This window comes from Dama dama, chromosome 24, assembly GCF_033118175.1.
Source record: "Dama dama isolate Ldn47 chromosome 24, ASM3311817v1, whole genome shotgun sequence".
Taxonomy (NCBI): Eukaryota; Metazoa; Chordata; class Mammalia; order Artiodactyla; family Cervidae; genus Dama; species Dama dama.
This window is the reverse complement of record NC_083704.1, coordinates 41,458,653-41,485,085: the sequence shown is the minus strand read 5'-3', so window position 1 is coordinate 41,485,085 and position 26,433 is coordinate 41,458,653. Positions and strand designations below refer to the sequence as shown.

The 26,433-nt window shown below is 39.9% G+C and overlaps 1 protein-coding gene across 3 annotated transcripts in view; it reads right to left on the bottom strand.

Moving 5' to 3' along the window:
- Positions 1–26,433, bottom strand: part of ADAMTS9 (ADAM metallopeptidase with thrombospondin type 1 motif 9) — a 162,489-nt gene that overhangs the window by 28,532 nt on the left and 107,524 nt on the right. For 2 of the 3 annotated variants that reach the window (XM_061128143.1, XM_061128144.1), the window contains exons 29-30: positions 13,452–13,619; positions 6,783–6,956 (exon numbers count right to left, since the gene is read on the bottom strand). In XM_061128143.1, coding sequence (XP_060984126.1) covers positions 6,783–6,956; positions 13,452–13,619 — 342 coding nt within the window. The remainder of the gene's footprint in view (positions 1–6,782; positions 6,957–13,451; positions 13,620–26,433) is intronic. The other variant, XM_061128145.1, reaches the window with a different exon arrangement.

Sequence of the window (26,433 nt, the reverse complement as noted above, 5' to 3'; positions counted from 1 at the left end):
TATAGGGTTTTATTAGCTTTCAGCAATATCACCCATTCTACCCATGTAAGATTTATGATTCTTTCCTCTGTCCTGGAATATGACCTAGAATGTTCTGGAAAACAGATGGAAAAGCTCAACTAAGCTTATTTTAACTTTGAGAAGATTTTTCTCCAGTTTCTTTATAGTGTAAGACACACTACCAGCCTCTCTGAAATTCAGCATACCTGTGATTCAGAAGGCAACTACCACAGCCCTAGGTTAACTTAGGTAGTTTGCCCCTTGTCCCATGGGCTACATGTGCCTATAAATGTGTTCAAACTCACGGCGGGGGGTGGGGGTGGGGGAAATAACGTTTTAAATTTGAGGGTGAGTAAGATATAAAATAAAGTTTTATGGCACTATTTTATTTAGCTAGTTTGGCTGACCACATGGTGATGTCTACAAAGGATCATTTAATGCAATGAGTAGAAACTGTCTTTCCTAAAAGATTGGAATCGAGTTGCTTTACTTTTTTTTTTGCTTAGGTGCTCTAACCGTAGAGGAAAGAAAATCATTCTTCATATTCACCTGCTCAACCTGTATGGTTGCTGATTTTCTCCATGGATGAAAGAATGTGTTGTGTTCTTACTAGGGTCAGGCTATCACTGTTGAATAGTGTGTGGGAAAGCAAGCAAAAGAACAAATGAAGAACTTTATAGTGTTCTGGTTGTGCTAAACAGAGACTTTGGCTAAAAGGAACAGAAAGTAAAAATCAATTTATCCAAACATTGCTTTACATCCAAAAAAGAAAAAAGAAAAAGCAACCTTCAAATTACAACAGGTTCATTTTAAAAGTGGAGTTTGGGCATCTTTGTCCTAAAATATTATATGTGCCAGGGTAAAAGGCAGAAATAACTGTGTGGATACATCTTATAACTTTAAAGTCATTCACTCATTCAACCAATACAAACACACCTCAGAGACATAGTGGGTTTGGTTCCAGATCATCACAATAAAGGGAATATCACAATAAAGTGAGTCACAAGGGTTTCCTAGTTTTCCAACGCACACAAAAAAAATTATATTTGCACTATAATCTACTATGTCATAGCACTATGTCTAAAAATGTACATAATTTTAAAACTCTTTACTGATTTAAAACAAACAAACACACACAGCTGCCCATCACCTCAGCCTTCAGTGAGTTCCAGCAGGAACATCAGAAATAGCTGATCATGGGTCCACAAACACACGGGGCCCTGTCCTCCCTCTCTCTTCTACTAGAATCACTTCCTCTTGGCACTTTACCCCTGACCACCCTAGAGAAGGTAGGGCTAGCCTATCATTCTCTATTTCAGCACCTTGTCCATATTGTTTTTTTTTTTTTTTCCATCCCAGCACTTTTCATAATTGGCAATTTCATAGAACGTGCCTGTTTGCTTGTCTTCTGTCTGTCTCTTTCACTAGATAATCAATCCCCACCATAGCAACTTCACATTTCCTATTGTAACTGTACCGTCTAATGCCTGGCACTATGCAGGTACTCGATAAAGATTTGTTGAATACATGAATGAGGGAATGAGTAAGAATGAGTTAGTATTTGGCCCTTGTTCACACATCAAAACCTGATCACTCCCTACTGGAAACTTCATAAAATCTTTGTAACCAACTGGCCAAGGACCCGCAGCTCATGACTAATTTTTCGGTTGTAAGAGGATGAACTTGGGAATCATTTTACAGCTGATATCAATAAAAGTTTTTAGAATCCAAATATGCGTTAGAGTGGTCCAAGTCCCTGCTCCGGGTCAAACAGCCATGGGGTGGGCAGCTCTACAAAGGCCAGGCAGATCTGAGCACAGCTTGTCCATGGCAGTGTGACAGGAAAGTAAAACATCTGTCCTTACAGGAAAAACAGAGCTTGTTTGACTGTTCTAAAAGCCATTTTACAAGGCTGTGATTTTAGAGGTGAAGCCAATTACCAGGTCTTGTTTTATAAAGTCTTTTCTTCTTCCTTCCTTCCTTTCTCTCTCTCTCTCCCTCCCTTCCTTCCTTTCTTCCTTTCCTTCCTTCCTTTCTTCCCTCTACCTATTATTCTCTCACTACATTCATTCATGGAGTCACTCATTCATCAAGTGTTCCCAATGCTGCAGCCACTGTGCTAAAAGCTGGGGAAAACTCTGGTGAACAAGCTTTATGACTTCAAACAGCTGATAATATTGACAGCAAAGACAGGCAAAAACGATTCAGAGCACTAAATGTTGAAGCAGAGTATTTTCAGGGTGCAATGAGAGAGGACAGGAGGGCTACCTGACTCAGTCATTCGAGGGGAGGTATGATCAGCAAGGGCTTCTGAAAAGATATGACATCTTATCTGAGACCTGAAGGATGAGCAAAGGTCACTGAAAAAGGACCCCAACAAGGAAAGGAGGAGGGCAGTCTTACTGTGATACAGAGGTACTAGGGAGGAAGGAGAGTATTCTGGGTAAAGATAAGAAAAGGTAAAAAAAAGAACACTTGTTAAGTCCTGGGAGATTTACTCCTTAAAGCTAAGAGATGTATAACCCACATACTCAGAATTCATATTTGATCAAAAGCCCTATAAGTAAGCTGTAAGTAAATTCATTAGCTTACTTATAGGGCTTTTGATAATCTATAAATTTATAGATAATAATACTATAAGTTTCTTATGGTAGTAATTTTCAAAAGAATTAAAAAGTCAATTTTTTAAACTCAGCCTCAAGAGCATAATAATTCAAAAGTGAGTAAAACTGAGCAGTGAAAAGCTAAATAACTAACCCAAAGTTGGCAGGTGATCTTAAAAGCCCAACATTGTGATACACAGTCTTTGCTGAAGTGCTGGTCATCATCTGAACTCTCCATCAAGAGTTTACTGTACCAAAGAGAAGTAACATTTGTGGAAGGCATAAAATATGCTAGGCACTGCACTGAATCCCTCACTTAACCTCATTTAAACTATGACCCTGATTCGGCAAAGTCTGACATATAATACCCATTTTGCAGATGAACTAAATGGAGCCCACAGATTTGATATCAATTTCCCAGAGTCCCAGGTGGTCTTGTTTACAACGTGGTTTTCTGAAGAGAGCAATTTTCTCTTCTTCAATTATTTTGTGCTATATCTGAAAGTCCAGGCTCTACCCTTGTGGTACCATGAATAAACATTAACTCCCCTTCCCCAGTATAGTCAGTAGGCCTCTCAATACACAAAGGGGACCACTGACATGCTCCATCTTCATCAAGACTTCCCCTCAACCACATGCCATAAGGTCTGATTGTCAACCAACTAGACCAAGAATTTCATTTTAAGAAGAGAGTGGGGTAGTCACCCTCTAGAGAATTCTACTAATACTTTGATGCCAACTATGAAGAAAGAGGCTGGCCAAGTCAAAAATAAAATAAAATAAAAGAATTCACCTTGGATGTATGTCAACATGGGAGGAGGTAGAATATAACCATTCAGAGCATGTATTCCTGAGGTCAGGCTTCCGGGCTTCAAATCCCAGTCTTATTACTTAGTGACTACCTGAACTTGGATGAATTAACTTAGCTAAGCCTCAAGCTTCCTCATCTTTAAGTGAGGATAAAAATTTAATTACAACACCAGAGAGTTACAGAAAAGGTTAAATGAGGTCCTCCATATAAAAATACTCAATAGAGTGCTTGGTCCATACCTTAACGAACAATGAGATGTATTACTTTTATTACCATTTGTATTAGGGCCACTGTACCAGATAATCATAGAGGATGCCCCTCACATTGTAGCCTATGGGAATGGCTCCTTTGGGCTTGTACAGTGTACAGCCTGTGTGACTGTATACAACATTCCTGATATCATGCTATTGTGCATAGGTGGAACTCATGCTTCTCAAGGTGGACACTTGGATTATTTCTCATGAAGAGGAAGGTGCCATTTGCTATATGCCTGGCATGAAACACATCTTGCCAACAAACAGTGGCTTTTTAATAGTGTCCAACAGGAGAGTAAAATGAAAAAATGCACATGTAGAAAGTAAACAACAGCTCTGAGTTAGCTGTCAAGAACAGCTAAGAAGAAGAGAACTTCCCATAATGGGATGGGATGGGGGTGGTAAGTGTCCAGCATCTGATTCACTGGGATCTAAGGCTGTGCCCTGACATCTCACTGACATCAGGTCAAGGTGTCAGTTGATGAGGGGTGGGAAGTTAAGACGTGTTTGCACAAAGCACATATGAGGTAAAACGGAAGCGGAGTGAGTGGGTGCAGAGGAGGAGAGAACTGGAATGAAGGTACAGGTTGATCGAGGGGTGTATGAAGGGGGTGGACTATCAAGTGACCACCCAGTTGACTGTTTAACAGGGACACTTTAGACCATGGAAGTAGGGGCAAGTAACAATTACACCAGGGCTGCCCCAGGTAAATAGGATTCCTGGCATGGTTTATGAAGGTGGTTGCCCAATTGCTCACAGCATTCCCTTGAAGCCCTGTGGCCAAGGGGATGTTTGGAAAGGACCACCAGCATGCCCTGCTAATGAGGAACTATGACTTTTGATAGAGCTTCTCCCTCCACCATCTAGCAGCCCCGAGTCTCACTCTGGCCAATTTAGTGTCATGTGAGGGCCTCCAACCCCCCTCGCCAACCAGGTCCACTAGTCTCCAACTCTTTACTTTGGGTTCAGGATGATGGGAAAGCATGTTGGCAGAAGGGTAACTATCAGAGTCTGCTTTTCTCATTGCTTCCATCTGACCAACTTCTAAATTTAGCCACAGGCCAGGCTTTCTTCGCAGGTCTTCTGTTCTTACATGGCACTTGAAAGCAATATTTGAGGAAGGATTTAGAAAGATCGATCTGCATGGCACATGCAAAGATGTAAATTTCTAGGCACGTTTTGGATGATCAGAGAAGAGGATCTCCTCAGTGCGTATCTGGCAAGATTTCTAGTCTGTGGGAGTCAGAAAGAAGTGTCAATGGAGCATGCATTTTCCCAACTGACTCCAGTGTTTTCAAAAGTTGGCTAAAGCGCCAGCTGTCAGCTTAGATTCATTTCTGAACACTCTTAGTCTGCTCCTTGGAGCAGTCACACAGGGTTGAGTTTGGCAGGACATGAAGACAGAGAGGGAGAGAGCAGGCGGTGGTAGGTCTGAAGCAAGAATTAGAAGGAGAACTGAGTGGTGACTCACAGGCAGAGACGAAGAAATCTTTTCTCCCTTCTATATCTCACCCTGTCAATCCCTAAGCCACTCGATTATTTGTAATTTTCTCAGAGGGACTTTGCATAGTTATCATTATTACCATTTTACAGATGGCAAACTCACAGCTCAGAAAATTAGGCATCCTTGTCCTAAGTCAAGCATCTGAAGTGTGGCAGTGCCGGGATATGAACCAAGTCTGACCAATTCTACAGCCTCTGGGGTTCCCAGCAACTTGTGTGGCTCAAGTACAATTAATTTGAAATATAACTGCTCTAGCCATTCCTCTCTTCCACTGTCTGGTAGAAGTTAAAAAAAAAAGAAAGAAAATAAATCAAAAAACCCTAGAGTTTCCTTTGAAAGGGAAAATGAGATTTTTTTTTTTTTTTTTTTAAAGTAGAGAGAGAGGGTGAGACTCCTAAAGAAAAGAGATGGCTGAAAACAATAGAAGTAATCAATCAGGAAGGTGAGAGAGAGGGAAGAACAGAGCTGGAAGGCTGAATCCCCATAAGGATTAAGAACGCAGTTGTAGGAAAACAAATCCCATTTAAAATGGAATAAAAAAGAATAAAACACCTAGGAATAAATTTAACCAAGGAGGTGAAAGAGCTGTACATTGAAAACTATAAGACATTGATAAAGGACACTGAAGAAGGCAGAAATACATGGAAAGATTCTGTGCTTATAGGCTAGAGGAATTAATATGGTTAAAAGGTTCATAATATCCAAAGCACTGCATGCAAAAGAATAAAACTGGACCTCAATCTTACACCGTAACAGAAATAAACATGTGATGAATAAAAAGCACTCACCACAGTGCCAGGCACTCTCTCCTGTCCTGAAAAACTGTTGCTGGTGGGAAATTCCTGTCTCAATCTTCCTATCTCTGAACATTTTACACCTTGTACTTTCTGTTTCATTCCAATGTCAGTAGATAAAGTATTGCTTTTTAAAATATCTTTTCCTCCCTTTTCTACAACTGAATCTTCTCCACCGAGAACAGAGGAACCTCCCTACAAAAGTCCTATCCTGGCTAGAGCCAGGCCATTCCTCAGGGACACTTAGTGTTTTCTTTAACTAGACATTAACTTGGAGAAAAACAAATTGGTCTATTTCTGCATCAACGGAGCAGTTCTTCAGAGGCACTCAGTTTTTTAAATGTTGAAAATCCTTCACTAATTAATCCGGGTTTCAAATGAAATGCCTGCCTTCCAACTGATGGCTGAAGCCGTGGAAGAAAAAAAAAATTCCAGAGGAGATCCTACTTAGGGTCTGTCCAGTGGCTGTTTGAACTCACCCAAACAACCATGTCGGAATACACACATTCAAAAATATTTCTTCCATCTCCCCCTCCTTCTGGGAAAGTTATCTTCATGCATTTGGCCCACGGCCTGTTCAACTTTTTCTGGAGGCAGCCAGATTTGCAACATCAAGAACACAAGCGTCGCAAGGGCAGAAAAAGGAGGAGTTCTCCCACCCTGGCTGGAACGAACTCCTGGCCCTCTGACAGTGACCTTGTGGGAAAACGCCAGCCTGGTCACCGCGCTGGAGGGTTTCACAGGGGAACGGATGTGATGATAGCAAGGGGGCTGAGCGAGCGGCTGGCAGGTGCCCGCTTCCTGGCTCTACTTACTTCTTGCCATTCCTCTGCCCTCCATGCGTAGAGCGGACACGGCGGGGCTTGGCAGGCGCGCTCCGACTCTGGTCGAGTGTAGGGGTTGCATTCGGTCTCTCTGGCTATTTTGTGTGTTCCCATCTGACAGCCCACATTTCTCCGCCGCACGCCTTGGCCACAGGACACGGAGCACTACAAGGACAAGAGGATGTAAGTGGGAGCTTTGGGTCGTTGGTGGGAGGGGGCGATCATCAGGGTAGAGAGGGTCATGGACCTGGGGATGGCATTCCTAATCCAATGATCTTCACAGCCATCACGGGGTTTTCTAAATTCCAGTGAAAGGGACCCAGGAAATGTCTAAAATCCACAGCCTCACTGCCTATCAAAGCCAGCTGAGTGAGGAAGAGACTCAAGTTTGGGGGTAATTTCTCAAGTTAACAAAACTCTTGGACAATGGAAGAGGCTGGGAGACATCATTAACAGACATTCAGTACATCCTAGAGTACTGCTGCCATGGGAAATGAAAGTCCCAAGTGATTTCTATCCCGGAAGGTTGGAGGGCCTTGAAAATTGGAGAGACAGTTGCACACAAGAGAATTTCTTGGCAGATAAAAATTATAACTCAAGGAGAGAAAAGCACTGAAGATTTTATGGCCTTATAAGTAGAATTATTTTCTCTAGTCTCTTCTTCTTCTTGCTCCTATTCCTGGAGATAGGGGAATTTGGATGAATGTACGAAAAATAAAAGCTGACAGAGAAAAACTATTTACTTGGGTGTTGTGTTTCCAGCCCGTGAAAAATACTGTTAATCAGGCTGAAACATTTTGTTGACCAAGCTGCAAAACACCCTATTAATCTGCAATTAACTTTTCTCTAAATTAATTTTTTAGTGGTTTCCTCGTTACTGGGTTTCATAATCTCACTCATGGGCAAGCCAAGAATTATCATCTTTATTAAGCTTTTGACAGTGAGAACCTAAAGGCAACATTTAACTGAAAAGAAATGCCTATTTTTTCACTTAGCTATTAAAAATTGTTTCCAAGTTTGTGTGATAGCTGAGCCTCCATTCATTTGTCTGATTGAGAAAACAAGCTTAACATACATTAAAGCCACATTCCTAAGAGGAAGTCTTCATACAGAATAGAATCAAGCTTTTAAATTAGACAAAAATTCCTGTCCAACCACCCTGCAGCAGGATTCATCTTACTTTGAGGTTAATGGGAACTTACTATCAAGAAGCACACCCTAATGAATTCTGGTGCATATTAGTATTATTTCCATTTCAGATTCTAAAAAAACAGGTGATAATATTTAGAAGGCAGCTTGGGAAATCATATCATTTCAGATAAGTCTGCCAGGCAAGGAGCTTAAATGTTCACATCAAAGCTGGCTGAAGAGAAGGAAATATTTTAGAGCAACATTGCTACTATTGTTTGGGTTTAATTGTATTAATTGGATTGAATGAGTTTTTGACCCACAAGAAACCAGACATTTAAAGTCATTGTGCTCTGGGTGGAATGAGAGGGTGCCTGAGCACAAGTGACTGCCTCGTCTACAGAAGATGGCCATTTAATACTTTGGGGAGCTATGTGTTTATTTCCCATTGATTCCACATTAAATGAATGAACTATGACATGGGAGAATTAGCACAGGAAAGACAGAAATTGTCAGCCACTGACAGCAAACAACCACCAAAATACTCTTTGAGTATTTGAATTTGGGGCCTTAAACATAAAACATAACAATTCCAGAACAATGTATCCGTATCCAAGTAGAAACACAAGGAAAAAAATAAGAACAATTAAGTACAAGTCTGAGTTTGCACAGAGCTGATATATATATTCAAAATCTCATCATGCTTTAATAAGGTAAAGAAAAAGGAAAATACATTAAAGGCTTTCCAGGTGTATACTATTCAGGTTCTAAGTAAATGGAATTTCTTTTTGATGCTACTGTTTGTTACTAAATTATTACTTATGGCTCAGCAAAGGTAAGGTATTATCAACCATAAGCATCCAATATTTAAGAAATAATTTCTACAATGTTCAATATTTTTTTCCAAAGGGCAAATAAAGACAGAGGAAGTTTCAATTAAACAATAATGTCATTGTGGCTTTTGATTTTCATATTATCAAAGCTAGCCCTGACTTAACATAGTCAAAGGTTTTTATAGGGCTTATATGCACAGCAAGGTATAATAAGCCTTGCTTCTGTGAATACTGAATCCACGGTAATCTTGGTTCAAAATGAAGTGCACTGCACCCGAGTTAGTTCTCTGTGTTGAACTTTTCTTCCTGTGCTGTCTCAGGGGAGGCAACATTTAGCATACAGAGCCAGGCAGACTTGCTTGGTAAATTCTGAGAGATTTGTGCAGAAACCCCATGAATAAAACAGCATCAGAAAGACCTCTGTGTGACCCTGGAGGTGCTGATGGCGCTGGTGTGTGCACGTGTGCGTGCTTACTACTTGTTCTATGTAGTCCAATTTTTAGTTACTCTGCAGAAGAAAAAGGTTGAGCAGTGTATTAACATGTGCCGTCCCCCTGCAACTATCATTGCTGCACGGCAGTCTATCTGCACAGGTTTGAAAGCAGATGTTTTTAGTTCCAAACTACTAAGCTAGGAGCTATGTTTCATCTCTCTGGACTCCCTACTGTGCAATGTTAGTATGCAGAACTCACCGATTTAAAGGGGAAAGTTAATGCTTCTTTCCATAGATAAAAAGAATCTCTATGGAACTTGTGATGCTTACGGGACTGTAACACACACTTGAAAGCCTGGAAAGAATTTTACATACTTTCTATCAGTATGACTGCTACAATCATGGCCATGACAGGATTCAAAGGAGTGATGAGCTTGAAAAATAACGAACTTTAATAACTAAAGTATGAACTAACTTTAATAAATAACAACCGGTAACAATAATAGCAAACTTAGTGAGCACTTACTAGGCCAGGCTCTATTCTAGGGTTTCTCAACCTAAGAAATCATTTTTGCTGGGGGCTGTCCTATGCATTGGAGGAAGTTCAGGGGCATCCCTGGACTCTATCCCACCACATGTCAGTTGCATTCCCTCTCCTCTGCCAAACTGAGACAACTAAAGCTGTCTCCACACACCTCCAAACATCCCAAGAGTTACAAAATCACTGCCAGTGGAGACTTTAGTTCTATACTAAGCATCTAGCATAAAATATCTTTCATACTTCCCAGTAATCTTTTACATCGATACTCCACACATAAAAAAGCAAAGAATAATCACCCTAACTCAAGCAAAAACTAAAACAAAATGTAATTCAAATAAGTTCTATCCTAGGTAATAAACCAAAGCTACTGTGGACTAGGATTTGGCTTCCAGTTTTAAAATATGAGTATTATGTGGCTTTTCGTACTACATCAGCAAGACTGTGGGTGAAAGGACTGTATTCAAACAATTCAACATCAATGTTTGCTGTTCAAATACAAGTCACAGACAGCACAAATCACTAAGGCAACTCTAGTTCTCATCACTGACCATGTGCATAGGGTTTCTAAGATTTCTCAAAGGACACACATTGTACATCTGCCATGTTTCTCCACTAAACACCTCAGAATCAGACACCATGACCAAGCCACTCTCATGGTAGTTACAAAAAAATCCCCACCAAAAATGGCTGGTAGGTTCATAATGCAATTTGCCGGTTTCCATTTTGGCATGAGCACTGAAGAACTTTTAAAAAAAAGCAAGTGTCTCCCTGATTTCAAGACACAGTACTACATTTTATATCACTGAGAAAGAAAAAGGAGCAATTAATCATGACCTTCTATTAGATGTAAGGACCATCCTGACCACAGAAATATTCAAGCATGGAAAAGAAACTTATATCTCAGGGCTGAATGAATTCATGATAGATGAATGATGGTAAAGTGGTACTTTCATTCTAATCTGATCATTTTTATTGTTTATTCTTAATCTTCTTTTGTTTAGAAAACTTTTCTGTAGGAATAGGATACATTAACAATTTTTACTCTGGAAGGCTACTTGTGTCTACTCATGGAACTATAGAGCCTTCACATTTATAAAGTTGAATCAAGAATCAGATACTGATTTTGTCTGAAAATTTCATCCCTCAGCTCTTGATCAAAATCATCTAAACAAACTGAACATGAATTTTTGAAAAAAAAAATGCTTTCAAACTTGAGTTATGTTTTTGAATTAAAGTTCTTCTTTTACTGGAAAAATTTCATTGACACATTCAATATGTTCAAAAGATATAAAAGTAAAACATTCCACTTTAAAACTCAAAACACTAATTCTGAGGAAGAGACAAAGAAGATTAGCATGGCTATACTAGTTTCCTATCCCAATATTCTATATGCCTTATTATTGTTAGACATTTTGACGTAATGAGAAATTACAATAATTACTTCCCCTACCTTGAAGATGAGATGACTAAAATATAGCCACCAGCAGAAAACAGAAGAATCACATATAAAATCTTCTAAATATTGTTGCAAATGGATAATCATTACTCTTGCTTTATATTACTGCCTTAGGGATATTTCTGTTTACCATGGCATCATTAGTAAACCAATAATCTTTAGTCATGCAGACTATCTTTCTCCATCAACCTCTGGGCCTGATTACCTTTAGGTATGCTTCAAAATTGCACAAATCAGATTTTACCCATGTAGCATCTTATCTTGCCTGCTTTTATAATTCATTTCTATAAATCAAATCAGAGCATTATAAAGTTGGCCACAGACCATTACATGACTGTGTTTACTTGCATTTTCCACAAAGGTAACTAGACTTTTCTAAGCAATCATTTTGAACAGGTGCAGTCTTTTTTGGGGAAGCATTCCGATAATCCTATTACCTTATGTTTGAAAAAACCCCAAGGGTTCAAACCTAATCATCCCAGCTTTGTGAGCAATTTTAGACTTTCCATCAAGTTCACAGGATACAAGAGTAAAACTCACTCTGTGCTTACCAATAAAAAGTGAAAGATTCTTTTAATCATCCTTCTTTTAAATGAATTGACTTTTATAATGACTATCAATTAAGTGCATCTCGACAGGATGCAAATAAATAAGTAGAGGCCAAGGGACATGAAGAAAAATAACAGCATGAAAGTGTGCAAGAGGACAAGCTAATTAGTGTGGTATCTTAAATAATGTTAGCTACAGGCTTTTACATGAATTGAACAGCGCGAAAATGCAAGGGCTGGAAGTCAGAGACGACAGCAGTCAGTCAGACAAACCATTACTGATGAGCAGCACAAAATACTGCCTAGAAACCTGATCCCTTAAAGAAGCCAGAAGAGGAACTAGCTTTGACTGTTAAAATAAAAATAAAAACAAAACATGATATGATAGAAGCACTCTGAGGCTATTCTGCTGGGATACGATGCAGGCCACATTTTATTTCTGTGTGAAGGGGAATATGACTGTGAGGTGTGGGGGACAATGACAGCAGCCCAGAGCGTTTAAGAAAAATTCATATTTCTAGAGGAATTTCCCATCATTCATGTTGAAATGGAGGATTCTCAACTCCCTCTCATGTTAACACAGCTGTACAAAGCTTCTTTGGGGTGTTAGGAATCAAGATCCAGGCTCTGAAAGAATCAATTCTACAGGCTGCCAACCTTGAACCTGGTTTCCTATTGATTCTCCAGAGTATGTACATACATCTCTACTGCACAGGAGAACCACAAACTCAGCAAAACCTCACTGCATCAAATTAATGGAGAGAAAGAGCATACTACATACAGAATATGTGAAAAGACATTGGGCCTTACTACTCTTAAGTAAGCACTTTCAACTAAGCTGAGGAAATGTATAAGTGAGGAGTAACAAGATATACTTTAAGGGCCAGATATGACTGATCTGTTCACCCATCAATTGTTAATGTGTAAATAGAAGCTTCTCAAGTTCCCTCTTGAATTCAATAGGGAAACCTACTGAATTTAGCAAATGTGTAGAATTAGTGGACTCTAATTGTAATCAGTTTCTTGGGTACTTCCCCCACTTTCCCACTGGATATACACATACTGCATTCATTCAAACAAAATATTACTCTTGAGAGATTATTAGAGTTAAGACTACTGAACTAAGTATGTGGCATTCATTACTGCAATAAATCCTCATAAGAGCTATATGAAGTCAGGTAAGCAAGGTCACACAAATCTCCCAAGGTCACAGAGCTAGGAAATGACAGAAAACTTCCCCATCTATCCCCCACCTCTACTGTATATAATCTAACAGGCAGAGAAGTATTCTTTAATACTTCATATTGACAGCTCTTTCTTTAAGAACCTCAAAGGTAAATTTGAACTCAATTCCTGCCAGGTAACCATAGTCAACCTTACTGGAATCTGAATTAGTGGTTTTCTAAATGGGGAATAACAATAAAAAGGCCATCAGCAAAGCATTGAGGGACTACTCTGTCCTACACAGTTGATATCTATCACCACTTAGAATTAATCCCCACAACTGTCCTAGCATATATATTATCCAAAGCACCAAGGGATGAAGCCACTTGCCCAAGGTCCCACAGCTAGCGAGCATTCTGACAGAAGGCTGTTTCCTTCCCTGTCTCCACACTCCCCTCTAAAGAACCGAAACTGAGCAGGGGAACGAGCCAACACGCTGGTGTCAACCACATGGCCAGAGGTAAGGAAGAAGTCGTTAGAGGAGAAGCGTTGCTCACCTGACTCCAGGCGCCAGCCTTCCACTTGGGGCATCTTCCTCCTCGGCACTTTCTGTGCCCATTTGGCTTAGCAAGGTGTTTACAGTAATCACTTTCTAAATGGCTTCCATCTTTTGCCATGCAGTAAACATTTCGTTGTTTATGCCCTCGACCACAAGAGACAGAACACTGAAATATAAAGCAATGGCAAAGTTGTTGTTGTTTTTTTTTAATCACAAGAAATTTGATAAAAACCTAGGTCGTGAGATGTTAAGATCATGCCTAACAAGAGTCACCATCCCCTCCCCCTCTGCAGTGCCATTTTGGATAATATCTCAAGGCTCAAAACGGAAGGAACATGGCAGTGGAGAAAAAAATGTGGACAGCGGGAATCCTGGCTAGTATTTTGGGTCACTCAAGAGTGAGGGTAAATCCTGGTAATATAGGCCAAAAATAAGCTCATGAACCTGAAATTACCATGAAATTATGATTTAAAGAAGTCCTACTATGAATTAGTAAGGATTTATTTTGGACATCTCACTTCATGCAGTCTCTGATCAAGATATTTCTTCAACAAAATACCTCGTGATCCACTCTTTTGGATAAAGGTGCATTTCCAAAATACAGCTGTGTTCAATTTCCTAATGAATTGATTTAAGGAAACTCTTCTACCATTTTTCAGAGGATAAGCTCTCATTTTCCCAGTCCATTGGAAAGGAGGTGAAAAAGGCATGTTAGAAACTGAAAGGTAAGTTAGCAGGTGGGTCTGTGCCAAGTTTGGGAGGGAGGCATTACCTTTCAACTTTGATCTGCAGATTCACTGAACTGTTTTAATGTGACCTTGTCTGACCACATCTAAGAAACTTGACTTTGATTTCAGAGTAGGTTTCTCAGAAAGGTTTAGGAATCAAAGTGTTCATGGAGTCGGGACAAAAATGTGACATGACAGCTTCTTGTAGAACAGGCAAGAGGCTGGCCCCAATGAGTACACTGAGATATTCAACGTCCATTGCCTCATTAGCGATTACAGAAGTCATTACCACTTGGATCATAAGCTTGCTGGCTCCGGTTTTCAAGACACATTATTTCCCAATACAATGTCCTTACATTTCAGAGGGAAATGAGTTTAAGAATGAAGAGCAAAATGTGAAAATGCAACAAAAATAGATTTCAAGTGTCATTTCTTTCTATTCAATGTTTCTAGTTTCTCCTGCTAACTTTGTGATTTCATTAACTTAAATGGCCAAAGTGTCCTTTCATGTCTAATAGATAAATAGCACCATGTAAAACATGTAGCCTAATATAAATTGAACCACCATTACCAAGCAAGCTCTAAGTGATCCCATTCATATATGTGCCAGACATGTTTTTTTCTAGTAAATACAGACTATTATAAAAATTCCAAAGTAGCTGCTGGAGAAATATAAAATATGTATATTAATATATTTGGGTCTAACTTTTTACTTTAGGAGATGGAAAGGTTTTTTTTCTTTTGAGCTCTTATTTTGTGAGTATTATGATTTTGAGTAGTCATTCTGGAAGGAGTATACAGTGAGGAAGGAAGGAGTCCAATTTAAATATCTACATCAAAACAAAAACATCCATCTTTCAACCTTTAGTGCTTTGATATATATGAAGACCCTGGGCTACAATTCTAGAAGACTTTTATAATGAATCTCCAAGAAGTTTCCCTATAAACCAATGGTCTAATGACTTATGCACAGAAAATCCCTATTATTATTTAAAAATGTTACTTCCACAAAAATTACAGGCGCAGTTTAAGAGTTTGAGGTGCGTTCATTTGTTTAGTCAGCAGACATTTATTAAGCACCTACTAAGTTTTAAGGATTATGCAAAGTGTTGAGAATACAGTGATAAATAAAAGTGATATAATCCCTGCCCTTGTGGAGTTTAGAGACCAGTGAGGGAGACCAGCATTAATCAAGTGACAACAAAAACAAATACATATTTGCTAACTGACATGAGTATTCTGAAGAAAAGGGGCTGAAGTGACTGCCAGAGGAGTCCCTGAGGCATTCCTGAGGGCCAGACCATGTCGAACTAATAGGTCATAATAATATATTTTATTCTCCACAAGACGGAAAATCCCTGAGGGGTTTTAAGTTAGGGTAAGACACAGTCTAATTTTCACTTCAAAATTCTACTTTTACTACCGAGTAGACAATGGGTAGAAATTCAGCATTAGTGAAAACAAGAAAACTTCTTAGGAAGCTAATGCCGTTGTCCAAGCAAGAGGTGATGGTGGCATTGATGAGGGTGCAAAGTTGGGGGGTGAAGGAAGCTGGTGAATTTAAAACCGTTTTTGAACTACAAATGACAGTTCCCCAATGGATCAGCTGTGGCGTGGGTGGGTGAGGGCAGGGTCAGGAAGGCCTCCAGGTTTTCTGCTTTGGGCAATTGGATTAGAGTGATGATGTGGACAGAGATGGGAAAAACAGCACGGGCGATCAAGAATATATTATCTTCTAGGAGATGAGCTGAATTTAGAGGATATGGGTTCATGGGTGGTAATGTGTTTGATTAGGGTGAAGAAACAGACATAACTGTCTTATTAATCAAATGAACAAGCATCAATTGAAAGCAAGTTTGACCCTGAAGGATCGTCATTTCAATATACAAACAGTTCAGACAAGCTGTCCCTTAATACGGAGGGGAGGAAGAGAGTTGGTGGAAATGGAGATTTAGTAATCTACTGGTCTAAGTTCCATGAGGTCAGGGGTTACAGAAGCTTTGTTTATCACTATGGGCTTATACTTACAACACTTTGCAGAATTCTTAGAACTTAGCAGGTGCTCAATAAGTGTTGAATGAACAAATAAAACAAATCCATTTAGTGGTCACTGGAAGAGGTAACCTAACATTAGGGAGCAATCTACAGAGGCAGAATTAGCAAAGGCACAGCTTTCTCCCATTCATTAGGTGCAAGGCACTACTCAAAGACTTTATATACATTATCTCATTTAATCCTTCCAATAAACCACAGAGATAGGTACTATTATTGAAGACAAATGGTGTTTTCAAAATGGCATAACCAAAATGCTTTATGTGTATACATCTCTTCCTATATGACTCCAATATAAGTGGCTAGATGTCTTTTGGGAACATAACAGCACAATGAAAATAACAGCATCACTGATAATAATTCATCTGAGAGGTGCCACTGGTGCAACCAACATCTACTGCCTAAGAAATAAAGATGGAGGAAGTTGATTTGAAATATAACACCTTAAAAATCTTTTAAATACCTGGATTAGCTGCATCCCACCCATTTCTAAGAGTGGTTTTCTTATTTGGGGACATGAACAAAACTGATTTGGAGAAAAGGATGCAACACTTCAGTATGACATACCATACGTATTATTTGCCTAAAATTCAGATCTAAAAGTGATAAAGAAATTCTTAAGGTATCTAATCTGATAGCAAACACCTTTCATTTCATGTTTTCTAAATTACCAGTGACAAAAAGCAGCTGCTTGTGGAAATTTTCCTAGCTAGCAGGCTTATTAATAGGTCTATTATGATTTCATAAAGAAGTTATCATCTTGATAACCAAATAAACACATGTTTTAGCTCTTCTATTCTGAGGGAAATTTCTGATTATTTCCAGTCCTTTCCCAGGCACTGATTTTTGTGTCAACACGTGTTGCAGAAATAATAGTTAAATTTAGTGAGCCACCTAGTACATATTATTTTTTGGCTACATATATGAAGTGTCCTGCTCTGGGGAATATTTAATTCCTTATATTTGCAGCCAAATAGCTTTCTAGTTTGCCAGGTGGACCCTGACTTTTTTCCTCTGGAGAAACAACCCAACATTTTTAAGAGAATGATTTTTCCTCCAACTTTGAGCAACACTCTCAAAGTAATCTCTGCTTGTTACATAGAAACACCAAGGTCAGTATCTCTAATGCCTTGGCTTTTGTTTCTGCGAGGTCATTCAAAGGGAATGTTTAACGTGGAGCTTTGTTGAGAGGTTGTCTTAATTTTTTAGACGAAGGTCTTAGAGTTTGAAATCTGTGCATTTCAACACACATGGTGGAAATGGAACTGGCTCTCTCTCTCTAGAAGCTCTGGATGTGGTGTGGATTTGTATCTCACTCTTCCTGGTGTGCTGTCCCTGGCGTTAGGGATGCCCTGCGTTGGTCCTTTCACTTATATTGAGGAGCTGGGTCTCTCAATTACCCAGCAGCCAGCAAACAACTTGGTGTGTCTGCCTGGATGACAAGGGCTGAAGATCCAGACAGAATGAAATCCTTAGCATTGCTGAGGCTGGTGAGAACCTGGACATCTGAAGGGAGATGGGGAACCACACGGAACTGGTAAGGACACCATAAGGAGCCAAGAAGGAATAAGAAGGGGAGGGTGGAGGTCAGATGCACACAATATCTGGCCAGAAGGAAGCTTCTTGATGAGGCTGGATGATGCTGGGGGCTCAGAGGAGGTAATGCAGTGAGTGGGGTGTGGACCAGAACTGCTCGAGGTGTAGCTGATGCTTGATACATAAGGGTTAATGGACGGTCCAGGAGGACAGCTCCAACAGAGTGTCTGGACACAGTGGAGTATGTCTGAGTGATTCTTATCTCCAAGTGATCTGTATATATAAAATTCTGTTTATGTAAAATATATCTAGGAGGATATTGATCAAGGAGTCCATATTTCCAAATAGAGGACTGACAGCAGGTTAGAAATAAGAACTGAAAAGCCAAGAGAAAGGTCATCTGCTAGAATCTACTAAGCTAAGCCAAGACTCTAATGATCTAAGCATTTTTGACAGTCAGAGAGAAAACCATCATTCTGAGACTGGTGGGCAGAGTTCAGTTATGAGATAGGAGACTTTTCTAATTATTATTCAAGGCCTTTCCCTAGTGATTCTATAAAATATGAAAAAATCATCTAAATCATTTAATCTAAAAAATGAAATGTGTCCTTTCTTAACAATAAGCTCTTATTTATTCTACTCTCATTCTGATTTTGTTTAAAAACCACAGTCAGATCTCATCTGGAAAATATGATATCAGAAAGCAGGCAATGCATATGCCTACGGTTCAGAACTGCCTTTGCCAATTACGGTGATAAATGAATATTGCATGAACATCTTACTATCATGAAAAGCAAAGGACTCCAACCTGTACCCATTGTTTACCAGAAAAAATAAAAAAGAATGTGAGAGGAGAGATACAGACTTAGGGATCAAGGTTTCAAAACCACTCAGTGTAAGACCTGGAAAGCCATGTGGGCTTTGTAACATGGGAACAAGACAGTAACTGCAATCCATGCATGTTTATTACTGCTTTCCACACTGTAGTCGCTGAGAAAATAGAGGAATGAATGAACACATGAAGGCTACAGCCATCACAGAAATGGACTATGACCCAAATGTTATATTTTCCTAATGGTTTCAAGAAAGAACCACCTGGAATCTGACCCACCTGATTTGGCACAGCTATTTAGATTCAAAGAGTTGGAGCAGGACTATTAGAAATCACATCAGCTAACTTTTATTGACCTCTTACATGAGTGGGGCCATGAGCTCAAAGATACTGGCTTCTCCAATTTAATCTCTACAGCAACCCCGTGGCTCAGGTACTATTAGGATTCCTCTTAACAAAAAAGGAAACTGAGGATTAAAGAGGTGACATCACTTGCCCAGGGTCACAGAGCCAGGAAACAGCAGAGTTAGCCTCTAAATACGGAAGGTGTGTTTCCAGAATGTCCATTTTCTTCCTTAAGTCAGACTGAAGAGAAGACCTGGTTAAGACGACTGGCTGTTCGTTCACCTCTGCTTATCCATGGTGACAACAGAAAACTGGGACTTCAAAGAAATGCTTCCTAAGACTATTTTAGAGATCTCTGACTCATTAGTCTCCCAGGAAGAGGATGGCTATGCAACATGTTTCTGATTTTAATACAACCTTTTTAGCACTCCGGGAAGAAAGACGCTATGAAAAGTGAGCATACCACTGTGTACAATATCACGTAAAGATAAATAGCCACATTTCCCTTTGGTCAGAGCCACACTCTGGTTTTCTGGTGGCCATTTTTTAAGGTTGATTCACCCCTTGCATTTGGCCTGAGGTCATATGCTGAGTTTTCCTCTCTGTTCCCTGCTGAATGGCCCTTTGCGTGGTCAGGAATGGAATGTCACAGGTTGTAAATTTTGGCCTGCTGATTCACCAAGAACTAAGCGCTCAAATATTTGACCTAGAGGTCATCTCAGAGGTTATTCAGTCTACGTATTTGTTTTTACAAATTCACACAATGGAAAGGGAGACACACCGTGCTCACAGTCACACTGGAAAGAAGGAATAGATGGATGTGGGAGCTCCTGGACCCAGCACCTAACACGACGTGGGGCCAACTGCACTGGGGATTTGTGAATTGATTCTGGTGTTTTGCATGTTGCTTGGGACCCATAGCTAACCAGACATCCTAATTCTTTCCACTCCAACTCGGTCATGCCCACATGGCACTAGCAGCATGGGCTGGGGGCTACCCAAGGCAGGAATAGATTCTGCACCTCTGGCTTTAAAGGATTACCAACACAAATTTGAACAAGTATGGGTTTCACTACCTCTTGTTCTAAGATACCAGTTAAGAACAAATTCCAAGAGGTGGCTGTGCATGAATCGGGATTCCTCAGCTCACTGCTGAGGAATGGCACTTGTCTTCACCTTGCTCTAAATTTCAGCCCTTCGAGACACAGGTTTTGTAGTCAGACAGACCTAGGGTGGAGTGCAATCTGCCACTTTATCATGGTGCCATCTGGGGCAAGTTACCCAACCTGTCTCAGGTCAGATGTGTTCTCTGTAAAATGGGGAAAACAAAATGAGGATAACAACACCATACATATGCAACAAGGCTGCCTTACAACCAGATATGACAAAATATACAGAGCCCTTGGTGTTTTGCTGGACAGTGTAAAAATCAACACACATTCACTGTTTCCACTGATAATACTTGTATTTGGTAGACTCTTTAAAAATATCTCCTAACACGCAGTTTAAAAGATGAATATTTTTTTAAATATATGTTCACTTATGGAGTCTAAAGTTAACATTCTAATACAGGCACTGCTGGGTGAACAAGTCTGAAAAAATCTTCCTCTTGTGAAGGGGGGAAGTACTTTCCTTTCTAAAGGTCACAGAGAGAGCCCCAGAGCAGATATAAATGTTGATGATTCCTTCTCCTCTGCAGTGCCTTTTTCACTCTCATAGACTATCATTCATTAATACAGGCTCTTCTAACCACAGAAGAAAGACAGACAAGTAAGAGAAAGAAAGGCATCACGACTGAAAGCCACATCTCTACTCCTTCATTTCCTGTTCACATTTACTATCTTAAGAACTCCTTTTGTCTTTTTTTTTTTGTCATGTTATTTCTGTCAGTGTCCTGAAACACAGAATCCACATTAGTGATAACCATATTCAGTCACTCCCCTGCTCGGTCCCCAGTGGTGGGAATGCTAAGAATCTTTTGTCAGGAACCATATCTTCTCATTGGCGAGGTGAACATGTTTAGGGAAATTTTTATAGGGCTTCTCAGAATACAAGAATGGCTCTGAACAGGGGCATCAGGGAACCAAAATGACGGGGGAGGAAGGAGAGAAAGCTTGGCCAGGAAACAAGGGCTGTGACTTCAGGGCGTAAAGCCAGTGTTGACAGGCCTGCCTGATGGCCGTTCATGTCCAGGACCACCATGGCACTTATTACCATGAAAAGGAGCTGCGGAAGCATGAGACTGGCAGGGAGCAGCACAGAAGAAAGCAGATTCAGGAGTCACAGTTGTTGCAGCCGGATGGGGCACGGGGCCATCCTTCCTCCCCCGTGAGCCCCCAAACCCCAGCCTGTGCAGTGCTACAAAGGTCTAAGACTATGGAAGAAAGGGAACTAAGATTCACACGTCAGTGCTTAAAGCACACTTGAAGGCGCCTGTCAATACTATATCCAAGTAGGTGGCCCCGCAATCGCCTCGCAAGGGACATGTAGGGCCAAGAAAAGAAGGGGAGGCAGTGAGAGATGTTCATGACCCCCCCTCTTCTATCACTTCCAAAAATTATGAGGTACCACACTCTCCAGTTGCATCCTGCAGCCTCATAATATAACAACTTCATATCAGAGGATGGAAAAACATTTTCACATGAAATACAGCAGCATATGAAGTTAGCTATGGAACTTGTGAAACCCAAATTTGGTATCTTCTTATACTGCAGGAGTATAAACATTACAGTTTTTCTCCCTTTCAAGACAGAAACAAAAACCAAGAAAATCTGCAAAAGCCATACCTGATGACTTCTAGTGTGGCCACTTCCAACAGTGCCTTCAGGGATTTGAGGTATATTATGTTATCAGGCTCTGTTACCCCTCGCTCCCCATTCCCAAGCACAGGGCTGATTTTTGTAATGCTTCTTTCCCTTGCAAGGTTAGATGTGATGATTTTTTTTTGTAATCTGACTTCAGCAAAATCATGACATTGTCACTTTTCAGGAAAGGGGTGAAGACGCTACCAGGACCCACAATCTAACCACAGAAGTATTTGTGAAGGCAGACTGGAAGATGGGGAGGGTAATGGGTGAGGTTTTTGTTCTAGGATCTTTTCTTCTCAGTTGTTCCAAAGGTGGGTGCAGAAAAGCCTGAGTGATAGAAAAGTTATGTCTGGTGGGAACACGGACCCAAGTTTCTTGGTACTCTGCAGGTGGGTTGTAACTAAAGGGCCAGGCTGAAGCATTCAAGGCTATCTGGAGATGTCATTCTGCTAGATGATAGTATCTGAGAAGACCCACTCATTAACGCTACTGTCCCAGGCAGCCAGGGACAGTCATGGGAACCTAAGGTACCTTTCGGAATGCCTCCATAGAAAAGCAATCCAGACAGGCTATATTTGGATTTTCAGACACCCAACCAATGTTCAGCCTTGAGCTTCTTCCCCCTCCCAAAGAGCTAGTCTAAAGTATTATTCAGTCATTTACAAAACACTAGGTTATGGTTCATTTAATTGTTTCTTCCAGTCTTGCTTTCTCTGCCTGTCTGATCCTTCCTCCATCAGCTTCATGTGAAAGGAATATCTTTATCTGCCAGTATGTCAAGTTCTTACATTGAAAAACTTACAGCTGGAGGGGTAGGTAGTTCATGTATTGAATTTGCTTTGGGTGGATATTAATGCCACCCCAGAACTGAAATGTGCATACCTCTGAGTTTGTAATCAGAGAAATATATCTCAGTGAGAGGAAAAAGGTCATCTTAACCATTACTGAATGAGACGCTCACCCTTCAACTTTGCAATGCTCTTCTGGGAGTTTCTGATAAAACCAGATTACTATCAATAGCACTAGTCAAGTCCTTTGTGGCTTTCCTTATCTCTTCCTCCTGCTTACCCTTTGGTAAAGAAAAGACTCAAGAGTACCACTATGAAAGGATGAGATGAGAAGAAATAAAACCCAGCTAAAATGTAAGTGGCTCACAACACGGAAGAGTGGGTATAGAAGTGGCTAAAACTTTGTTTCATGGTTTTCTGTGAATTTAAATTATTCCTGCACTACTCTGAGATTTACGCAAATGGAAACCCCAGAACTGGGGCAGAAGCACGTGTAAGAACTTGGTTTTGGAATCAATCAGATCTAGTTTGACTACTATCTCTCTCTCTCTCTCCATTTGTGATCTTATGTGAGATGCTTATCCAGGTATGAAATGACGGTGAGTAAGCAACTTAAACCTAACATGTCCGAAACAGCTGTCCCCTGATCTTCGGATTATCTTCTCCATTTCAATCAATGGGAACTATTCATCCACTTAGTCAGTGCACAAACTTTGTCTGGAGTCATTCCAATTCCCTTCTTTCTCTCGTTTCCCACATCTAAACTTGGACCAAATCCTTCAGCATTACCTTTAAAATGTCAGAATCCTACCACTTTTCACGGCTTCCACTGAACACTCTCATCGGAGTTACTTCAATGGCTTTTAATGTTCTCTCTGCTTCTATCTTTGTTCCTGTAGCTTCCCCTAAATTCAAAAGTCAGGCTCATTCTTTTAAACAAATTCACATTTCTACTCAACTCTTTTCCCCAGTTACTTTCAGCAAATGTAAGCAAAAATTCCTCTAGTGGTCTTTTTCTCTCCCTCTGCCATGATGAACTTTCATGTTCCCCTCCATCAATTTCATCTCAATTTCATATCCTACCACCCTTTATTTCAGCCACATTCACCTTGCAATTGTCAAGATGTACCTGGCATACTCCTGTCTCTAGGTCTTCACCTGAAATACTGTTCTCCTGTAACATTCTTCTCCTGAGTATCCACATAGCTAACTTTTCTGTTTTCCCAGATCTCTGCTCAATTGTCACCTTTTACAGTATACTGTCTGACCTTAAAAATTACAGTTCCCATCTCCTCTTTCAAGCTATTTTCTCTCTTCTTTATTTTTATCCATGGCACCACTCACGTTCCTTCACAATATATATTTCACTTCTTTTGTTTCTGATTTATAGGTTATTCCCCCTCCCCACTAGAATGTAAACTTGATGCGCTCAAGGATTTCTGTCTGTTCTGTTCACTGTTATCTCCCTAGTGCTCAGAGCAGTGCGTAGTTTATAGAAAACACTCGAATACTTAGGGAACATACAAATGCATGCATGAATGAATAGTATCTAATAGAGGCTAGAATCACTTATCTCACAAGAATTTTTATGGATGAAGCAAACACTCTACACAATGCTTACACTGGTCAGGCTCAAATAAATAACAATTGCTTGCTCCTATCTTCTGTGTCTATTCACTCCAAAACCGGCTAAGCACACTTGTGGTTTAATATTTAATTCATAGTTATAGGACTAAATACTGCACAGGGGACAACTAAGAGGAAGGTTATCTGAGAACGTGATGTAAGATAACAGATAGCAAGGAGTAGAATCCTGGCTCTGCACAGGCAAGACTAACACTGAAAGCTTGGCTCATAGCCACTGAGACTGCCATATACTATTAGGGTCACAGAATGCTTTTTTCTTCCCCAGAAGTTTCACCTTAGATAAACACTATTGCCAGGTGGGAAAAAAATGTAGACACATAGACTGCAAGTAGACTAAAAAGAAATGTAATGGACGAGAATGAGTTCTATCCGGGCCAGGTATTGTCTATCTCCATTCTGGCTAGAAACATCAAAAAGCAAAACTTATCTACCACCCCAAAACAACAAACAAAAAACAAAAAGGCAAATAAAACATACCCCCAAAACAAACAACAAACCAAAAAACCAACGAATCAATCAAACAAAAATCCTGAAGACTTACACTGTTCCAAAATAATGTGTCTAGGTTTAGTCTGATTTTTCTAGTTCCCTTTCATTTAGAAAAGTGCTCTCAAAGTAGAGGGTATTCAGGATTACAAAACCAACATCAAGCCTGAGATTTTAACTGAAGATTTAACCTGATAGAATTAAATCATTACCACTCTCCTGTAAACTCTCTACAGGCTAGCCATCAGAAGCTTCCCTACCAAGTGAGGTAGTTAATACCCAAATAATTGTATTAGGCCGCATCCACAAAGATCTACTTTTCTTAGTTCAGCAGATATCTCCCTACAGATCTATTAATTCACACTGTTGTAGCATACTGTAAATGTCCAGGGGAAATACAACTTTTTTCAGAGCTCTGGTCTGAAAGTGTTGGGTGACAAAACTCAATTTCTGAGTTCTTTTGAAACCATTCAAAAGGAACCGAGGTGTTAAAAGGACCTATTCAAAAATTCATACCCCAAAGACTCAGCCTCAATGGCTTTTAAAAAGTAGAAGAAAGCTAAACTGATTTCTACTAGGGTAAGAGTCTATTTTTGTAGGTGTCACAAATCAAAATGAGTATTTATAGAAGTTCAGAAAACCCTTCCAGAGAAAGAGAGGGAAAGCATTAAACCTGGAAATCAGTTGGGTCTGGATCCAAGAATTACTGATTGTATGATGCTGGTACATTTTAGCCTGCTTGGAGCTGAGTTTTCATACCTGCCTAATGGATACAATATGGACCATTCTGCAAGGATTATATGAGGATTAGCAATAATGTTTACAAAGCACCAGGCCCAAAGCTTCTCTCAAAGAAGCTGCTCAGTAAATGTGGGCCTCTTGTTATTCTTCCTCCACTGCTGGTAAAATCCATCTGGCCTACTGCAGATGGGCACTTTTACATGCCACATCGAAGTACATAAGACCACTGGTCATCAGTTGGTGATTAGGAGGTGGAGAAACCCATTTATTCAGAGAACTGAGGTTTCCCAGAATGACTGGTAAGATTATAATTGGGTAAAAGGCAAAACTCCATTTCTAATTTCACAGAGCTTTAGACATCGTTAGCCCATTGGTAATTTAAAGCTCCAATTATTTCTGGAAAGTGGCACCCATTTGTCTTATGGAGAACCAAGGTCTCATCTACATTGAGCTCCAATGGGTGCCTTTCTTTTTATAAAAATTTCTGCTCTTTCATCCAATAAAGTTTAAACATTGTGAGAAGAATCCAATATTTCATTAAAGTTTGGGTCCTACCATAAAACTTCTGAGGCTGATGACAGTGTCTTGGATTCATTTTGTTTGCCTTTCCTCTACTGATAGATTTCTTCTCTGGTCTCAAAGACTTGAGTCACTACTAATAGTTTATTGCCATCATTAGTGACCTTTTTGAAGAAGAAGAATTGAGATTGATTTTCTTTCTAGGGCCAGGAGATGGATCATCTAAAATGTTCTCTGTCCCACAGATCTTGGAGTTCCGTTTACCATTTTGATCATAAATACATGTGTCTGTGTGGCATGGGGGTGTGAATTTGGTAAATACATAGAACTACCATCTATTAAAGCAGAAAAGATTTGAAAAGTGGAAAAAGAGAGGTATGAAGGGGTAAAACTTTAGAAACTTTTTTCCCTGTAAGTTCATGTACTGAAAAGCCAGGTTAACACTACACATCTGAAAAAGCTGATCGTGGTTTCTTCTGATAGGTTAAAAAAACAACTG